Source organism: Epithele typhae, assembly GCF_022376455.1.
Source record: "Epithele typhae strain CBS 203.58 chromosome Unknown BXZ73scaffold_1, whole genome shotgun sequence".
Taxonomy (NCBI): domain Eukaryota; kingdom Fungi; phylum Basidiomycota; class Agaricomycetes; order Polyporales; family Epitheliaceae; genus Epithele; species Epithele typhae.
In genome coordinates this window covers 901,501-920,511 of record NW_025954192.1, presented here as the reverse complement: position 1 = coordinate 920,511, position 19,011 = coordinate 901,501, and the positions used below count along the sequence as shown (strand labels likewise).

The following is a 19,011-nucleotide window of genomic DNA, read 5'->3' as shown; positions in this document are numbered from 1 at the left end:
CCATGTCCTCCCCTCCTCCTGACATTGCACCCACGTCTCATGCGGAAGAAGACGACCCATGAACGGAAGCGGCCAGGAGTCTGAAGGCGAGGGCGACCCGGTTCGTCAGCACGCCTCAGACGACAGCTCCGAGGAGCCAGAAGAAGATGAGGAGGAAGAGCGGCGGGTCAGAGACGGTTTTATTGTTGACGAAGATGAGGACGAGGATGCGGAGGACGAGGAGGAGGAGAGACGCAAGCGTAAGAAACGTCGCAAAAGGCACCACCGCCACAAGAGTACGTCCCGTTACTGGTGGTTCGCGTTCATCATTTATATTTCATTGCTTTGTAGACGGACTGGAGGACGAAGAGCTCGATGAAGATGACTTGAATCTCATCGAGGAGAACACTGGCACGTCTATGTCTCGCCGGATCACTCGTGTCCGTCCAGGTCGCGAGTCAGCCTCTCCCCCTCCGCCCTCAGCGAGGCGGAATGTCATTGAATCCTCGGACGAGGACATGGACAATGATGATGATGACGGGTACCCTCGAGTTCAAGACATTCACAACATCTGGGATGACGAGAAGAACACCGGGGGCCGCGACGACGATGACGATGGGGAAGACGACATGTACAACTTCATCGACGACGACGACGAAGATGCTGGTGGCGCTATGGACGAAGAGGAGCGAGAAGCTCGGCGCAAGGAGCGGTTGAAACTGGAGAAGGCCCGTCGAAGAGCGTTGGGTTCGCGCCCTGAGCTTACGGGTATTGATGCAACGTACGTCGTGTGTTTCCCGCTCCCTCTTGATCGCTTCAATGGTGTTACAGGGCTTGGGATGAGATTCATGAAGTGTTTGGTGATGGCCACGAATACGATTGGGCCCTGGTAGATGATGATGAACCCCACTACGAAGAAGAGCTCGCAAAACCGGAGATGAAGTACCAAGACGTACGTTTGACCATAGATCGTGCATCAGGATGTGCTCATAATGCATTACAGGTATTTGAACCGTCCGAAATCCGGGCACGGTTCCTCACTGAAGACGACGACCTCATTCGAGCACAAGACGTCCCTGAGCGTATGCAGCTTGCCACTTCCGCGTTGGCGCCCTCTTCCACGCTGTCCATTCACAAGACTTTGACGGAGAACGACATTGTCGGCGCCGCGCAATGGGTCATCACCCGCCTCTCCAGTCGCAAGGAGCGCGATTTTTTCCGCAGCGATGGTCAATATCACGGCTACCTTCCTCAGCTCGTCGAGGCCGTCACCAACGCACTGCGATACATCTTCATTCAGGACCATGAGGTGCCGTACGTTTGGCAGCATAAACGTGACTACATCTCTTTCTTCGACCCCAACAACCCTCGTATCCGCGTAGAACTTCTTTCCTTGGACGATCTATGGCGCATCTACACCGTCGGCCAGAAGTACCGGTCATTGCTCGAAAGGAAGGCGGCCCTCGACGCACTATACGCTCGTCTTGGTGTTCAGGATGAATACTTCGAGAACGAGATGCGCAAGAAGATCGAGTCCGCTGAAATGACTGCGGATGCGACCGAGTGGCTTGGCATGAAGTACCGTGACAACAAGTCTTCCAAAGTCGATTTCAGGTTTCACGACGATGAAGAGCCTGCAGATGCCCCGAAGCACAAGACGCCAAGCCGTGTATCCGCTTATGAGCTTTCGAAGAAGACGATCGTTTCGAAATTGGCCGAGGTGAGACACCGTCTGACGCTGGTTTTACACTTCAAGTGACCATGGTTACGACCTATGCAGGGCTTTGGTATTCAAGCCCATGAAGTCGTTCAGAACTTCTTCTCTGATCATAACACGCACTTCGTGGAGGAGCAAGACACGACGCCGCTGTCCTATTCTGAGCAGTTTGTGGACCCTCAAGCAACGCGACCACAATCTGCAGAGGAACTTCTGGCTCGGGCTCGGATGATCATCGCTACTGAGCTCGGGAAAGATCCTCTTCTACGCCAAGAGATTCGAAACACCTTCAAACTACACGCACTTGTGTCCGTCCTCCCAACAGATCGAGGAATCTCGAAAATCGATGAGCATCATCCTTACTTCGTGAGCAAGTTCGTGTTTTCATATCTATCTCAGACTAACGCTGCCATGGGGCCACTCAGAATTTCAAGTATTTGTATCAGAAGAGTGCGACAGACATGCTTCACGCGGCGCAATTCCTCCACATTCTGACCGCGGAGAACGAGCATCTCGTCACGGTTTCTATCACCCTTCGTCCAGACGCCAAGGCAAACTTTGAGCGCAAGCTCAATGCTGCGTTCGCTTCGGATAGTTTCAGCGACATTGCGCGGGCATGGAATGAGGAGCGATCTCGGGTTGTGCAAGAGACGTTGGACCAACATCTGTTGCCTATGGGAGCGAAGTGGACCCGTGAATGGATCCGGGATGAAGCCGAAGACTTCCTTTCGCGCCAATGCGCCAGTATCCTACGCGAGGTTCGTCGTCATCCACCTGCATCCATTCAACGTCCTCACATTCTTTCAGCGCATTGATGTTGCTCCGTTCGCCGGCGCTTCGATGCAGAAGGGGGACACTCCTTCAGTTTTGGCCATGTCTTGGGGCAAGGGCGAACCTCACAAGGATACGATAGCGGCCGTCTTCATTGACGATGCCGGGCGTGTCCGAGATCACACCGTCCTGGACAACCTCGTCGAGGGCAAGTTCCAGGATGAGTTCCACGACATGGTGAAGCGACGCAACCCAGAAGTCATTGTCGTCGGAGGTTTCACCATCGCCACGACCAAGCTTGCACGGCGGATTAAGGAGCTCCTTGGTAACGGCGACGGGCAGAACAACGAAGGCGAAGCCTGGCCCCCCGAACCGTCGAGCCAGCAATCAAGTCCTTCTGTGCCGGTCATCTACGTTCATGACGAAGTCGCGAGGTTGTACCAGCATAGTCGGCGAGCCGACGAGGAGTTTAGTGCGCTCTCGTCCCTCAGCAAATATTGTGTCGGCTTGGCAAGATATGTCCAAAGCCCTCTGAACGAGTACGCTGCATTGGGCCATGACATCACCGCGATCACCTTCGACGAAGAGAACCAGCAGTTGGTAAGTGCATAGAGTTTTGCATCGCTCAATGTCACTGACGACGATTTAGGTGCCCAAAGAGAAGCTCTTGTTCGCTCTAGAGCGAGTCCTTGTCGACGAAGTCAACAAAGTCGGCGTCGATATCAACCGAGCTGTCACCGATGCCTACTATCAGACCTTGCTCCAGTTCGTCGCGGGACTTGGACCCCGCAAGGCACAAGTCTTGATCAAGAAAATCGCTTCCATGGTGCGCCCCTTCCTACTAATCTTGACTCACACATCGCTGAGCTTGTCACAGGGCGGCAACCTCATCAACAGGACTCAGTTCGTGAAGAACAACCTTCTCACCTACAAGATCTTCCTCAATGCTTGCGCATTCCTTCGTATCATGCAGAACACCGAGGATTCAGAGCCCAAGTCTCTGAAGTCTCGGCATGGTGATGAGATCGATGTTCCTGACCCTCTTGACGGTACTCGCGTCCACCACGAAGACTATGAGCTCGCTCGGAAGATGGCAACGGACGCGCTAGAGCTTGATGAAGAGGACGTCCACGATGAACACCCATCGCACGTCGTTGCCGTCATTATGAAGGATCGCGACAAGGAGAAGAAGCTCGACGAACTTAACCTCGATGACTTTGCCGTCAACATGTATCAGTCAAACCAGGACAAGAAGCGCCACATCTTGAACGTCATTCGAGAGGAGTTGCTCCGACCGTATGGCGAGAAGCGATCCGACTTTGCCCAACCTTCCGACTGGGACGTGCTGACCATGCTCACCGGGGAAACCCGCCGAACTCTCCGCGTTGGGCTCATTGTTTCTGTACAAGCCGTTCGGGTGAAGGAGCAATTTCTCGCCGTACGTCTGGACTCCGGCATTGAGGGAAACATTGCGAGGCGTTACCTCACCGACATGAGCGTCCCCCCACCCGACGTGGTCAAGCCTGGCCAAACGCTCTCTGGTGTTGTCATCGATGTCAAGCTCGACTTGGCGAACGACTCTTTCTCTGCCGAGCTATCCTCTCGCGAGGCAGACGTCAGTGGGGGCGACAGCCAATACAGACGTGTCAAGCACGACGACGCCTGGAATCACACGCAGTTCGATCGTGACGCGGAAATGCAGGCACGTAGGAAACGTGCGGAAGTCGACAGGACTCGGCGTGTCATCAAGCACCCGAATTTCCACAACTTCAACTCCCAGCAGGCCGAAGTGTATCTCGAAACCCAGCAGCGCGGTGATGTGGTCATTCGTCCGTCATCGAAGGGTGCCAACCATCTGGCTGTGACCTGGAAGGTCGATGACAACCTATATCAGCACATTGGTATGCTCTTATCGGAACGGAGCTGAGCTGCTGAAGCTGAACGCGTTTACCACCTCTCAGACGTTGTCGAGCCCAATGCAGATCTCAACGGACAAACAGTGGGCTCGAAGCTCATCGTCGACGGCACGCAGCAGTTCTCCGATCTCGATGAACTGATCGTCAACCATGTACAAGCCATGGGACGGAAAGTTGAGGAGCTTATGATGCACGAGAAGTTCAAGCCTGGGAATGAAGATGATCTCCGTACGCCCTTACTTTTGATACCTCACTGCGTCTTCTGACACACTAGCAGACCTGTTCTTGCGCAACTTCGTCGCCGCCAACCCCTCCAAAAGCGCGTACGGATTCACCCTCAATCGCAAGAGGCCAGGACATTTCAATCTTTGCTATCTGGCGAACAAGAACTCGACGGTGCAGACATGGGTAAGCGTTGCACCTACGCCACTGTTCGCCACAACTTACTCATTACCTGCCTAGCCGTCCGCGTTACTCCTGCCGGCTTCTACTTGTTCGATACCCCGGCCGCTGGCGTTCCCGAGCTATGTGACGCGTTCAAGGTGCGCCAAAAGTCGATGTCACTTGGCAGCGGCCTCGGTGGTCCTGGTGGAGGCAAGACCCCGTTCGGCGCGCGCACTCCTGGACGAACACCTGCCGCCGGGCATGCCACTCCTGGCCACACCTCCGTTCGCCAGGTTGGCCGGACTCCGAACCCCTACGGCGGGATTCCTGGTTCGATGCCTCCCCCGACCGTCCCTGGGGCGACGCCCAATCCCGGAGGGTTCACTCCCTCGTTTGGCGGGTACCCTGGGCCTGGGGGACAGCAGTACGGCGCCGGGTTCCAAACACCCGGCTACCCACCCCAGCATCAGCAGATGCCGCCGCCGCCGCAAGCAGGCGCACCCTGGGGTCAGCCGCCACCGCATCCTGGGCCCGCTGGTGTGCATCCGTCACGAGCCGCGATGATCCAAGGGCAGGGGTGGGGACAGCCCTATTGAGGCGTTCCAACTGTGGACTCGGAGCCTCTTCGTATATTACTGACAGTCCTGGGACGGTCGAGCTATGTATTCCCTTCAGATTATGTTACCGTCGCGCAAGTTGTTTGCTGTAATACATTGTATTCTAGATGCTCCGCTCCGAGGTCCGCCTCCATAAGCCCGCACCTGCGAGGGAATATGCGTGAGACGGTACTCATAGCTACTCTTGCGGAGCCCTGAGCATATCTTGGATGTCTGAAAGGACCTCGGATAACCCGGCGACATGATCCACCTCGCGTTGCTCACGCTTGAGGAAGTCGTCGGCACATGCCTGTATGCGCATCCTGATGAACTCGATGGGGGGTGTCAAAACGTCCGGCGTGACAGGCCAGAGGTCTTCCCTGACAGGACACGGACGGCCTACTTCAAGTGAGAGCGCATGGCGAACCATCTTCCAAAACGTCGTCCAGCTGGAATGGCAGGCGATCAGCAAGAGAGTCGCACCCGTGGGCGCGACGGCCCGAGTACTCACTGCCATCCGGCGTCCTTCTCGACGACGTCCTGCACGATCGTGGTCCACTCGCGTCGCCAGCCCGCGATCGCCCCAATCGAGTCCGCCCCAGCCTCCGCGTCCGCCGAAGTCCGCAGCAAGAGCTCCCGCACGTCCTCCAGGGCCTGCTCCACCTCGTCCACCTTCGCGCACATCGCGCGGTAGAGCGTGGGTAGGTTCACCGAGTTGCACCAGTTGTGGTTGATCGAGAGGCAGTTGGTTAGGTTCTCGACCTGGTGGTGCCATCCGCTCGGCCTGCCCCCCGGATGCATGGCATACGTGAGCGGCGGCTCGTCTCGTCCACGTACAAGGCAATGCGAGGCAGATGAGAATGGATGGGGACTGACACGAAGATGGTCTCCCCCGGGCCCTGCTCGACGATGACGGGCCTCGCGTGCTTGAAGCCGGGAAACTCCTCCGGGTCGACGTCGCGCACGTCGAAGGCGACCTCGGCGTGCGCCTCGCGCCCTTTCCTGAAGAGCAGCGGGGTCTGCACGGGCGGGAAGAGCCACCAGCGCTTGCGGCCGGCGACGTTGGTTGACCACGAGTAGGAGGCGTAGACGTCGCGGTGGAGCGGGGTGAAGGTGCCGGCGGGGCCGGCGTAGACGAAGCGGAAGTCGTCGGCGGTGTGTGCGGCATAGTAGGCGTTCATCCAGTCGTCGCGGAAGATGGCCGGGGTGGTGTAGAACGGTTCCGAGGAGCCTTGCGCTCGCGAGCTGAGCTCGGGGGCCAGGGCGGGGCCAGATGGAGCGGCGAGCTGGCGGGCGAGGTGCCAGTCCTTGACGTAGAGGTCCTCGCCCGCCCCGCTCTGCCAGAGGGAGACGACATCGCGAAAGAGCATGAGTTCGCGCTGCTGGTCACTGAAGTCGCGGGTGGAGCAGTTGGCGACGGTGACTTCGGAGTCGCCGTACACGGCGCTGAGATGGTCCCAGTCGATGGTGCCATCTCTCCTCCATTTTCGAATCGCGCTCCAGTCCTGGACAAGAGCCGGGCCAAGGATGACGGGTATGTTGGGCAGGAGGTAGTTATCAAGAAACTCCTGGTAGGAGAGGACAGTCTCTTGTCTTGCACAACGCGGCTCCATGAAACACGACCTGTGGAGACGAAGGTCAGACCGATGTCCAATATGGCCGGGCGCACGGGGGTCACCATGCCTGCTGCGATGATTGCCCACCGCGGGGAGGTTGAAGGAAGCCGGCGTTGGGCGGATCTGGCGTGGGAACGCAGTAGGGACAGATCATGTTGTCGCGTGACGTCATTCCGTTCTGTCCAGTCGTGGCCGCAGCACTGGTGAGGCTGAGGGGTTGAGCACGCCGAGCTTAGAGCTACAGACGACATTACACCTCCGCACACCTCCGCACACCTGCCCACATGCCACCATCGTCCAGCGCCGAGTTCGAGATGGACGACCTTTCTCCTCGCCGGAACACCGCCCCAGACGGCCGCACTAATCCTTCACTGGAGTCACACCCAACCAGCCCCCAGGATGACGGAGTTGTGGCCGCATGGGCATGGGTATCTGCTGCCATGTGCGTGTTGTTTTCACTCTGGTTATATGTGCTGAAGCTCTCCCGGCAGAATGCTCGTGGTGGCTTTCCCTCTTATGTTCGCACCCAAGCTTCTTCTCTTTCTTTCTGAGACAGACGCAGAGAGGAGGGCCACGCTCACGCCACTCGAATCCTTCTTGTCATGGAACACGGGGCTCGTTTTGAGCGCGCTCTCTCTGTCTCTTGTCATGAACGTTCGTGAATTTCGCCCGTTATCACTCAGTGAACATGGGAGTGAGCCAGTATGCTCTGCAGATTCCCTCGAACCCCGACGATCTAACCGCACGTCGGAGCACGCCGGGGCATCCTCTTCTTGAGCCCGTCTCGGCGGTATGTGTCCTCATATCGTTCCTCGCCTACAATACCGCGTCAGTCGGTTCTCTTGGTTTTCTTCTTTGTCTGGGCTCGGGCATCGTTGGCTTATGGGGTCTCTGGACGGTACGTGCAAGCCCTGTCCTCAACGCGTCCCCCGGACTCAATCGCCCCTCTGAGCACAGATCATGTTCGCGGGCTCCTCACGCATCTCACGCACGACTGGTGCAGACAAGCGCACGTCGGCGTTCATCTTCGGGAACAAGGCGGCCGCGTCGGTGCAAAAGAAACAGTGGAAGAGAGAGAATGGGCGATGAGCTATGTTTGCTATCAGGATGTTCTTGTGTTTCCCGGCTGTTGTACAGTGTTATCGTATCCTTACGGCTGTTTGAGAGCCTCGTTGATGTCCATTAGGCGAGATCATGGTGGCGCCCGGGCCGCGTGGCCGGGCATTGCGTCAGCCTCTGTCATCCTGCGCCAGGCGAGCGACCCCCTCAGTCGCGCCTCGCCGTCTTGCTTGCCCCCACTGGCGGCTTGCCCCTCGTTTTCCCGCCTCCCCACCCCACCCGCCGCGCCTCGAGCCATGTCGGACGAGACCGCCCCCCTCCTCGATGACCGCAACATCCCCAACCTCGCGCGCACCGGCAATGGCCACGACGAGATCGCCGCCGCCATAAACCGTGTGCAGGCCGCCGCGAACCGCCGCGCGTGGATCTATGCCGTCCTCACCGCCGTGTTCGTCGTCGCGCTCGTGAGCATGCTTTTCTTCTGGGACAAGGTCGGGTCCGTGGGCCGCCTCCCCTCCGACCCCCATGAAGCCGCGCTTGTCATCATGAAGGGCGCGCCTGTAATCGTGAGTGCTCCTCGGTCGGTGGTGCTTGTCGTGCCGTGCTGACGCGCTTCTCGAAGGATGGGCACATTGGTGAGCTTCTTAATGTGACGCTCTCGCGTGTCTCATGAAATACGCGAAGATCTTCCGGGTATGGCACGGTGGATCGAGGCGAACAACGTCTCTGCCATCGACCTCAGCAAGCCATGGATCGGACATGTTGATATCCCAAGGCTCAGGGAGGGTCATGTCGGCGGCTTCTTCTGGTCCACCTATGTCGACTGCCCCGCGCCCGGCACCGAAGGCAAGGATTTCCTGAACTCCACTTGGCGTGTTCGGTGCGTCCTCCTTCACTTTTGCCTCTGCGGTGACTCATGCGTCGTCTCGCAGCGACACCTTGGAGCAGATTGACGTTTCCAAGCTGCTCATTCAGAAGCACTCTGACGTGAGCTCTCTTGGTCCTATCGACGCATGCGACCCTCGTTGATAATGACTGCACAAGACCTTCGAATATGCTACCACTGCTGAGGGCATGAAGACGGCTATGAGCAGAGGCAAGATTGCCTCTGTCCTGGGTATTGAGGGGTGCGCTTTTTTGTCCGACCCTTTGGATATGCACGACCCTAACCACCTATGATATACAGTGGTCACCAGCTTGGTAATTCGATCCAGGTCCTCCGAATGGTGTACGAGCTCGGTGTCCGCTACGTCACGCTCACCCACACCTGCCACAACGCCTTTGCCGACTCATGTGGCTTCGTGAAGGACTTCGAGCCCTACTGGGGCGGTCTCAGTCCCCTCGGCCTGTCGCTCATCGACGAGATGAACCGGATCGGTATGCTCGTGGACCTCAGCCACACCTCAGACGACACCGCGCGCCAGGCTCTCAAGCACTCGAAGGCTCCTGTTATGTGGAGCCACTCATCCTCCCGTGCAGTCTACGACCACGCGCGCAACGTCCCCGATGATGTGCTCAAACTTGTCGGTTTCGGCAGGGACCAGAAGGACGCTGTCATTATGGTTCGTGATTCATTGTTCAATGGGACAAGTCTCTTACACGTCTTTTCAGGTCAACTTCTACCCTGAGTTTGTGAAGGGCAAGACGGCCACCGTTCAGGATATTGCGGACCACGTCGATCATATTGCGAACGTCACCGGCCGCTCGCAGTACGTCCTGTCGAACGACTTCGTGATTCCGGATATTGGTTGACTCTTCCGTTCACAGCGTTGGCATTGGCAGTGACTACGACGGTATCGGTTCCGTGCCTGAGGGACTAGAAGACGTTTCCAAATACCCGAATTTGGTGCGTCCCGTCAGCTTCTTGCGCTGCCTTGTTTGCAAAGTAACTGAACACACCTTGTCTTCAGATCGCGGAGTTGTACTCGCGTGGCTGGACAGCCTACGAGCTTGCCGGTCTGACCGGCGGGAACTTCTTGCGAGTCATGGCGGGCGCGGAGAGGGTTGCTGCGGCGCTTCAGAAGGCGAATATGCCTCCGATTACAGCCGTGTACGATAAGAGGACGGACATGAATCGCTCTTTCTGAACGGGTCAAACGCACCGGAATCGTGTAGGTTGGTGGGACAGTCTCTTAGTAGATGGTCCCTCTCCTTGCCACGACGACGTCAAGAGCGTTTTCTAATATGGCAGCTTGGTTTCAATATCATTCTCTTGCTTGGCCTGAGCCCCCGCAGTCCTCTCTGCATCTGCCTGATTTCGACCTCAACGTTCCATGTCCAGGAGGATCAAAGCGCTCCCCGTCCGTTTCGGGTGTAGCTCGCAATGTTTTGCTGTCGCGCGTGGGCTCGGATCTTTCGCGCAAAGTCTGCAACGGCACTACCGAAGTGCGGATGAAGATGGGCGATAGCGATGACACAAGATGTAGGCGTCCGTTCGGCGAGTGGGAGGGACAGGGTGGTGGCGGTGTGGTGTGGTGTTCGACGAAACCGTATGGTATTTTACAGCGGGAGCATCAGTCTGATTCAGAGCGGCGCCGCCGACGCCACGCCGGTTATAAAGCGAGTCTGCGGAGAGCATGCCGCCTTCAAGGGCGCCTTTGGGGCGCACGGTTCGATGCCAGTACACGCAGGTGCAAAGTTTGTAGGCACCGCCCGGCGCAGCGTCAGTGGCGGTCCTTCGTAAGAAGGTTGGCCTAGGGGAGACTAGCGGCGGTCCGGAAAACGGCATGAGCAGTGAGTGCGTGCCCATCCAAGCTGCGGATCGCCATGGCCGGCGAGATAGGGCAAGGTACGCGCTGCAAATCGCAGCAAGGGCGGTTGAGATGCGCAGTGGGGGACGGCGAGACATACGGGTGCGGAACGAGGCTGGAGTCCGGGTATGCGACTTGGCGGGAGTCCGGGATCAGTCGACGGCGAGCGCTTCGGGTGCTTTCTGCGCGCCTCCTGCTCCGCACCCGAGGCGACGTTCCCGTGAGCAGGAGGCTTGCGGTCGTTGGACGACTTGGCCCTCTCGCTCCCTGCTCTTCTCCTCCGTTCTCTCTGAAAAAAATACTGGCAAGGTGTATTCCAATACTGCACTCAGTCCGAGAGCGACTGGAGGGGACTGAAAGTTCCACAGGAAATGTGTCGCACACCGTCCGGTCTCGTCGACGCCCGCACAATCATCGTCCAGTCACTCAATGCCGCTGCGGCTGTCAGAAAGCCACCCGGCCAAGCTCGGGCTCTGCGATCGGCCTCCCCGATACGCTGCCAATCACCCACCACGTTGTCTCCTTGCCCGTGACCACCATGGTCGCCCGTCTATAAGTTACATGAACAGCACGCGTCCTCCGCTCTCCGCTCCTCCCTTGCCCTCCTCCTTTTCTCCTTCAGGCTCCCTCTCCAGCATCCATGTATTTGGCGTACAAATACGTCCGCGACAAGAGGCGTGCAGCTAAGGCAACCCACGACGCCGAACACAATGGCCTCTCAGCCGCGTCGTCGCGCCCACCCAGCGAAGAACAGGTCCACCCCGCCCAGAGACGCAGCCGAAGGGCAAGGCCATCGCTCTATCCAAGAGCACTCAGTGGAAGCTTATCCTCATGGCCGCCCTCCTTGTGCCCGTTCTCTTGAGACGCTCGACTACACAGGTCGTATCTTCATTTCCTTTAGCCGATTTGTCTGACATCCCTTCTCATTCGACCGCAGTGGTTGCCACCGCCCAGGTGCACATCTCAGTGCGTTCGCCCTGACTCCTACGCTTTACTACGTCTCACTGACTTCCTTCTCCAAGTCCGTGTTCAACCGGCTTGATCTACAGAGGTCTGAACGTCTCAGTTTGTGTCCCGTCTGTCTTTCTGACCTGCACTCTACCAGTTATATTGGAACGATATATCTCCTCACCTCGACCGTATTCCTCCCTCTCTTCGCCTCACTCGCCGATGTCTGGGGGCGCCACTGGGCTCTACAATTTGCACTCTTCTGCTTCTTGCTCGGCAGTGCTATTAGCACGGTAGCCAAAGCATGACCACAATGCTTGCCGGTCGTGGGGTCGCTGGCATTGGTGCAGCGGGGATGATGGCTGTGCGTTTCGCTCAATCTTCCCCATTAAGACCCCAGGTTCTCATATGGGCTTTTCAGATGACACGAATCATCATGTCAGACTCGAATTCCCTGGACGACAACAACTGGCAGCAGTCCATGCTCTTCTTCCTCTACACAATCGGTTACTGCGTGGGCCCCGTCATTGGTGGTGCGCTCACTAGTGTCAACTTCCGTTGGATCTTCGCCATCAAGTGAGCGACTCGCCTTATTTATGCGTTCCTGTTGTTCACCAGTCCCTCAGTCTTCCGGCTGCTCTCGCAGCTATGGTCCTCACTTTCTTCATTGTCCGTGGTCGCACCAAGGGTCCGCAGCCCGCACACAACCAAGCCCTGCCCTTCGATGGATCTACCGCTATGGATGCACCTCACGAAACCTTTACTCAGAAGCTTCTTCGCATCGACTGGGTCGGCGCCGTGCTCTTCATGATCGCCGGCATCACCCTCCTCCTTGCCCTCAACTGGGGCTCCACCACAACCTCCTCCTGGTCCGAGCCGCGCGTGATCGCCTGCTTCGCCGTCGCCGGCGTAGCCTACATCGCCTGGATCGCGTGGGAGAACGCCCTCGAGCGCCGCCAGGCGCGCGACGGCACGAGCCGCAATCCACTCATGCGCACCGACCCGATGATCCCACTTGAGCTCTTCAAGAGCAAGGACCTCGTCATCGCCCAGCTCGGCGTGTTCGTGAGCGGGATGGTCATGATCGTCATGTTTTACTTCATAGCCATCTTCTTCACCATCGTCTCCGGCCTCACCGGCACCGAGGCGGGCCAGCAGCTGCTCTACTTCGCGCCTGGCCTCGGTGCCGGCGCGCTGATCTCCATCCAGTTCATGAAGTTCCTCCGCCAGCCCAAGATCCCCATCGTCCTCGGCTCGATCATCATCACCACCTCGCTCCCGCTCATCGCGTGGGCCATGGGCCTGAACGACCAGAAAAAGGTCCAAGGGTACGTCTCCTTTCCTCTCCCCACATTCTAATCCCGACCGCCTCCACCTCTGCAGCTTCCTCGTCCTGGCCGGAGCCGGCGTCGGCATGTCCATCGGCCCGCTCGCCATCCACTGCCGCTTCTCCCAGCCCACCTCGCGCGTCGCCGTCGTCTCCGCGCTCACCCTCTTCTCCCGCTCGCTCGGCGGCACCGTCGGCCTCGCGCAGTGCGGCGCGGTGCTCAACGCCAAGGTCTCCCAGACGCTCGCCGCGCGCGTCGCCGCGGGCGAGCTCCCCGCGGCCGTCGGCGCCGCGCTCGCGGACGGCGTCTCGGGCCTCAGCGCGGCGGGCGGCGGGCTCGACGCGCTCCCCCCCGCGGCGGTCGCGCTCGTCCAGGCGGCGTTCCAGGAGGGGAGCAAGTGGGCGTTCTACAGCCTGATACCGTGGGCGGGCGTCGCGCTCGTGCTCTCCGTCTTCCTGAGCGACATCAAGGACACGGACGCGGAGGCGAAGGCGGGCACGGCGGCAAGCGACGAGAAGGAGGTGAAGCCCTTGGGCAAGACCGACTCGTCAGTATGAAGGGTTGTCGGGCTTCTTCACCTTCTTCTTCTCCGTACATGGGATGGACTGTAGCGAGTGTATCGCTGTTTAGTGCTGCTAGGTTACGACTACTTATGACGAATAGTCACGTCCCGTTCCCATAAGGGAAATAGATTATTATCGAATAGTCAACCCGTCGTTCATTTTCCTCCTCCCCGGGTGAAGTATTGCTCCAACTCGCTCACTTGCATCTGCATTAATGGTGGGGATATCGTTATGCATCAGTGGAGAACCTCTGGCGGGTGCGTACCAGATTGAGCCATGGGCTGGGCCGCTTCATCGGGAGAATCGCAAGGTGGCTATGACGGTGGGATTTAGAGGAGGAATAAATTCATGACTCTGATAGACTTGGAGAAACCATGTAGCAACAATGCTCATTTGGCTCTATCCGCCGCACAACATCGCAAGTCTACGCTCATCAAGGACACTCTCGGACACGTATACACGTGGTCTACACCCTAGTCTCTCAGGGTTCATGGTCCGGGACAGAACCTTATATCACTCCTTGATACTTGTTCAATGTGTCTATGCGCCGTCCTATACTTGCCCTAGTGAACTTCCGCTGTACAGGGCAATGAAGCAAACATAACCGCTGGTGAGCTTGTTCACATAGCAAACCTCTGGCCGCCAGCACGACAACACAATGCTGTCAGATCACAGAAATCAAGTAACGCATTAATGTACAAGTCCGAAAGCAATACAGCACGAGAACGAAAAACAAAACAAAACAGGAGATCTCACGTCAAATGCTTCACCTCATGCACAAACACCGTCTTGGTGTTCTCACCGTGCCATCCCCTGTTGCTACTAGCGCTCACCAAGAAACGTGCCGCCGGGTCGACAACTGGGTTGAAACGCGGGACAGTGAGTCTACACGGAAAGCTGGAAAGCGCAGCAACTTACGCATCTGAGAGACGTAGCCGCCGTGGTGGCCCGGGATGATCTTGAACTGTACGCCACTTTTCATCTTGCCATTGATGTCGGGCTCTCCGGCCTCTGCGACGTTCCACAGACGAATGTTGTCCGTTGATGCGCTGAATCGCGCAGGGTTGGATAAAGGAGTTGTGCAGCGAAGAGTATGTGCACGTACCAAGCCAAGTGGCGGCCATCTGGGAATGCCACTACACATGACACGACACCAGAGCTCAGCGGATTCCTGAGCGTCTTCAGGATCCGCGGCGTGCCCGATGCCGCACGACCCGTCTGTCGCACGTCGTAGATCTCCACCGTACCGTTACGGCGACCGGCATATATCTGGCTGCCGTCGGCAGACCAACAAGCCTGGGGGGAGATGAAAAAAGTTTGATCCTACACGCAGTTACAGAGTATGTGACGACTTACCGACATACACCACGGTGGCGTCTTCTCGCTCATCCACAGTCTCCCGACGCCCTTGCCGCGTGTCTGCACGCGGCGGTCCCAAAGGAAAATCTGGCCATCGAAGTGCGCGGTCATGAGTAGGTCTGGGGAGTATGTCGCGTACGTCGCAGGGTCCAGGACGGGCGGCGCTCCCTTCGGCGCGATCGCGCCGCGCCCCGGGTTGTGCGGCTGGACGAAGCCCTGCCCGGCGTTGCCGCCAAAGGGGGCGTACGATGGCTGGGCCATGGCGGCGCCGTCGCCGTCGCCGTCCGCGTCGGGCTCGTCGAACAGGGGGTCGTAGGAGGTGTCGGACCGCGCGTCTTCGTCCTGCTTGGGCCCGTGGTGCCCGCCGAACGCGCCGTTGGATGGGGGTGGGGGAGGCATGGCCCCCGCGTGTCCGCGCATCGAGACCATGAACTCGCTCCCGGCGGTGATGGTGCTCCAGGGGCTGTGGATGAAGTTGGTGGAGAGGGGGCGGACGGCTATGGCGGCGAGCTGGGCGCCGTGGGCTGTGAATCTGCGGACGAGTTGCCCGCTGTTCAGGTCCCAGTGCTAGTGTTGACATGAGACGATTGACGCAGCATGCAAAACGAAAATACTTACGACTGCTTCACCGTCCCATCCTGCGCTGAAAAAGCCCTTCTCATCATACTGGAGACACAGTGCAGAGACGGGGCCCTTGTGTCCCTGCATAACATGACACAAGCGACCCGGGCTGTGTCGCACTGTGTGAAGTGCGATATGCCCTTGCTGGGAGTGTAGTCTGTGAGTATCACCGATAACCCAATAACACAGGGGGACAGACGTTGGAGCCAGCAAGTGACCATAGTGCGTCAGACTGCATCGCAAGACTGTACACAGGGTACAAAGTCGTCTCTCCTAGTGAACCGTCCACGTTCACCGTCGAGATGGCGTTATCCCACCAGCAGCGAATCTGGCCCGCTTTCATAATGCCTTCAATAACTCCGCAGTGTTGCCTCTGCGGCGCGGTGAGGAAGACCTTGCCATTCACAGCGGTGAACAGGTCGTAGTCGCGGATGTATCCGTCGTCGGAGCCAGTGATGAGATGCGTCATGCACAGCGACGAGGCGAGAGCATGTGTGGCACAGGGATGTGGTATGGCACATATGGCCTCCACGGTGAACGAACGGGGCCATGAGATGTCGGAGAGGAGTCTGTTCTTGCGTAGCTGCGCAGGGGAAGGAGGGCGAACCTGTGGTGGAGGTTGGGATGCTATGGCTGGTGAGGATGCGAACAATACTGGACAGAAAGAATACGCTTACCTTGAGTCCCTATTGGAGTCTCGGACACCGGCGAAAGGGACTGTGGTGGCGCCGCCACCTCTTGAAGTGACTGAGTGAGCACTTGCTCTAGATCTTGATGAGGGGACACATATTCTTCTTCCGCGTCGTCGTCATCGTCGTCCGAGCCTCCATCTGACGATGAAGAGTCGGTTTCCTAAAGTGAAGAACCCGTCGAGTCTCACATGCGCAATCGGAGTGGCATGGCGCACCTCTTCCGTGGCCTCAGCGGCGGCCTCGGCAGCTAGATCTCCATTGAGCGCATCGAGAATGTCCTCGTCGATGTCCTCGTCGGCATCGGATGCATTGCCGAATTCAATGTCATCGTAGACGTCGTCCTCGGAGTCGCTGGTCATGGTGGACGCGCCGGTCCATGGGAGTCTGTGGCAAGTGACCGGCGCGCGACGCGGCCCGCTCTCACATCTTTCGTCCTCCTACCATGGTGTTGGCCGACCTCGGCCACAAGCTCAATGCTGCCCTTTCTTCTCTCAATCGGGCCTCCGTCGTTGACGAGAAGGTCTTTGGCCCATCCTGCCGTCTTTCGATCACTGTGCTCACGGATTGCGTAGGTTCTCGATGTCCTCCTGAAGGAAGTCTGTGGGGCCCTTCTCGAGACTGATGTCAACGTCAAGCTTGTCGCATCATTACGACAAAAGGTCAAGACAAAGGTTAAGGCTGCTTTCGAGAACGGTGCAGACAAGGGGAAAGAGCAGAATCGGAAAAATGTTGTGCAGAAGGTGAGTACCTTCGGTCTGGCTTCCGCGGCACTCCTGAAGACCCCCATGTCATGCAGGCGATCTTCGATGAGCTCGTAGGATTGGTGGATCCGGGTGTAGAACCCTACAAACCGAAGAAGGGGCACCCCAATGTTATCATGGCCGTTGGTCTCCAGGTGCGCAATGGCCGAATGCAATTGAGACTGGCCGCTTACCCCGCTGCAGGGTAACGGGAAGACAACAACATGCACCAAGCTCGCAGTGTACTACCAAAGACGAGGATTAAAATCATGTATTGTTTGTGCCGACACTTTCCGTGCAGGTGCTTTCGACCAGACCCGGCAGTCAGCGACGAAGGCGAAAGTTGCATATTTCGGTTCGTACACTGAGACCGACCCCGTCACTATCGCCGCGCAAGGTGTTGCCAAATTCAAGAAGGAGCGGTTCGATGTTATCATCGTCGATACTTCCGGACGACATAAACAAGAGTCAGAGCTGTTTCAGGAGATGGTGCAGATTGGCGAAGCAGTCCAACCTGATATGACAGTCATGATTCTGGATGCAAGTATCGGTGCGTCCCTTTCATAAGATTCGTAGCATAAGTTTTTACCTGCATACAGGTCAGGCCGCCGAGGCGCAAGCTCGTGCGTTCAAGGAGAGCGCGAATTTCGGTGCGATCATTGTCACCAAGATGGACGGTCACGCGAAAGGTGGAGGTGCTATTTCTGCGTGAGTCGTGTTTTTTCCAGACACACGCATCTGCCTCACCCTTCGGAAGTGTGGCTGCCACGAAGACACCCATCATCTTTCTTGGTGTCGGAGAGCATCTGCACGACCTGGACAAGTTCACCCCACAGCCATTCATCTCAAAACTGCTCGGCCTTGGTGATGTCCAGGGTCTCGTCGAGCACATGCAAGACATCGCGACCCAGAACCCGGACAAGCAGAAGGAGATGGCCAAGAAGCTCGAGGAGGGCAAACTCAGCATCCGCGACTGGCGCGAGCAGATCCAGAACGTGATGAACATGGGCCCGCTCTCCAAGATCGCGTCGATGATCCCCGGCCTGCCGCAGGACCTCCTCCAGGGCTCGGACGAGGAGGGCTCGCTCCGGATGAAGCGTATGATCTACATCACCGACTCGATGACCGCCGTCGAGCTCGACTCGGACGGGGCGATATTCATGGAGTGGGGCAAGGACGGGAAGCCGACCGGGCTCACCTGGCGCGTCACCCGCGTCGCGCGCGGCTCGGGCACGAGCGTGCGCGAGGTCGAGGACCTCCTCTGCCAGTACCGCATGATGGCGAACATGGCCAAGCAGGCCGGTGGCAAGAACGGCTGGCTCTCCGCCCTCCAGAAGATGCAGACCGCTGCGGGCGGGCGAGGGCGCGGGGCGAATGGCATGCCCACCCAAGCGCAGATCCAGGCGATGCAGGTGGGCTCGTCCGTCGTCTCGATATCTCTGCCGGTTTACTAAGTACTGGTTCTTCTCGCCACAGCGTGCAATGCCCCCAGGCATGCTCCAGCAACTCCAGCGCCAGATGCGGAGCGGCGGCGGCATGCAGGAAATGATGAAAGCCATGATGCAGGGTCAAGGCGGCGATCAATTCGACATGGAGGAGATGCAGCGTACGCATTTGCCCAGTTAACGTTGTGTCCGTGCTTACCACTCAATTCGTTCACTCCATCTACAGGGATGATGCAGCAGATGGGAGGTGGCCTCGGCGGCCTCGGAGGTTTGGGCGGCCTTGGAGGCCTCGGAGGGGCCGGAGGCATGCCTAACATGGCTGAGATGATGAAGATGATGGGCATGGGTGGCATGGGCAGGGGCGGTCGATGACCGCACGAGTTAGATACCACCTCTTTGGATAATGTATGACTCGTGTACTAATAGACTTAACCCGTTGTAGCATACCACATTTCGAGACGACGCCATCCAATTGTGCGATGCACGCGACAAGGTTTGCAACAACCATCTTCAATTCGCATAGTCGA

The 19,011-nt window shown here is 58.0% G+C and overlaps 7 protein-coding genes across 7 annotated transcripts; 5 read left to right on the top strand and 2 right to left on the bottom strand.

Moving 5' to 3' along the window:
* Positions 1–58: 58 nt before the first annotated feature.
* BXZ73DRAFT_86291 (transcription elongation factor Spt6) lies at positions 59–5,363 on the top strand (the record flags this gene model as incomplete). The annotated part of the gene is made up of 12 exons (XM_048024148.1): positions 59–275; positions 331–760; positions 811–931; positions 983–1,699; positions 1,760–2,062; positions 2,122–2,454; positions 2,504–3,067; positions 3,117–3,293; positions 3,345–4,368; positions 4,429–4,611; positions 4,661–4,797; positions 4,908–5,363. 12 exons carry the CDS (start codon positions 59–61, stop codon positions 5,361–5,363), a joined length of 4,662 nt encoding a protein of 1,553 aa, XP_047883823.1.
* Positions 5,364–5,562: 199 nt separating this feature from the next.
* On the bottom strand, positions 5,563–6,976 carry BXZ73DRAFT_86290 (Clavaminate synthase-like protein; the record flags this gene model as incomplete). The annotated part of the gene is made up of 3 exons (XM_048024147.1): positions 5,563–5,812; positions 5,875–6,147; positions 6,240–6,976. The coding sequence occupies 3 exons, from the start codon at positions 6,974–6,976 to the stop codon at positions 5,563–5,565; spliced, it is 1,260 nt and encodes a 419-aa protein (XP_047883822.1).
* Positions 6,977–7,263: 287 nt separating this feature from the next.
* BXZ73DRAFT_95602 (uncharacterized protein) lies at positions 7,264–8,068 on the top strand (the record flags this gene model as incomplete). Its single annotated transcript, XM_048026840.1, has 4 exons — positions 7,264–7,421; positions 7,471–7,633; positions 7,695–7,877; positions 7,937–8,068. 4 exons carry the CDS (start codon positions 7,264–7,266, stop codon positions 8,066–8,068), a joined length of 636 nt encoding a protein of 211 aa, XP_047883821.1.
* Positions 8,069–8,334: 266 nt separating this feature from the next.
* BXZ73DRAFT_37664 (membrane dipeptidase-domain-containing protein) lies at positions 8,335–10,125 on the top strand (the record flags this gene model as incomplete). Its single annotated transcript, XM_048018059.1, has 9 exons — positions 8,335–8,604; positions 8,661–8,673; positions 8,723–8,918; positions 8,971–9,025; positions 9,083–9,165; positions 9,225–9,600; positions 9,650–9,747; positions 9,806–9,884; positions 9,949–10,125. 9 exons carry the CDS (start codon positions 8,335–8,337, stop codon positions 10,123–10,125), a joined length of 1,347 nt encoding a protein of 448 aa, XP_047883820.1.
* A 1,303-nt stretch (positions 10,126–11,428) lies between these two features.
* Positions 11,429–13,621, top strand: BXZ73DRAFT_86288 (MFS general substrate transporter; the record flags this gene model as incomplete). The annotated part of the gene is made up of 7 exons (XM_048024146.1): positions 11,429–11,514; positions 11,538–11,754; positions 11,811–11,839; positions 11,894–12,029; positions 12,158–12,312; positions 12,363–13,064; positions 13,120–13,621. The coding sequence occupies 7 exons, from the start codon at positions 11,429–11,431 to the stop codon at positions 13,619–13,621; spliced, it is 1,827 nt and encodes a 608-aa protein (XP_047883819.1).
* A 758-nt stretch (positions 13,622–14,379) lies between these two features.
* On the bottom strand, positions 14,380–16,658 carry BXZ73DRAFT_36871 (WD40 repeat-like protein; the record flags this gene model as incomplete). Its single annotated transcript, XM_048017907.1, has 8 exons — positions 14,380–14,486; positions 14,546–14,676; positions 14,733–14,923; positions 14,984–15,553; positions 15,605–15,751; positions 15,807–16,234; positions 16,285–16,459; positions 16,515–16,658. 8 exons carry the CDS (start codon positions 16,656–16,658, stop codon positions 14,380–14,382), a joined length of 1,893 nt encoding a protein of 630 aa, XP_047883818.1.
* An 83-nt stretch (positions 16,659–16,741) lies between these two features.
* BXZ73DRAFT_37384 (SRP54-type protein) lies at positions 16,742–18,856 on the top strand (the record flags this gene model as incomplete). The annotated part of the gene is made up of 8 exons (XM_048017989.1): positions 16,742–16,819; positions 16,872–17,039; positions 17,096–17,194; positions 17,244–17,589; positions 17,639–17,747; positions 17,797–18,451; positions 18,516–18,645; positions 18,711–18,856. 8 exons carry the CDS (start codon positions 16,742–16,744, stop codon positions 18,854–18,856), a joined length of 1,731 nt encoding a protein of 576 aa, XP_047883817.1.
* Positions 18,857–19,011: the final 155 nt, after the last annotated feature.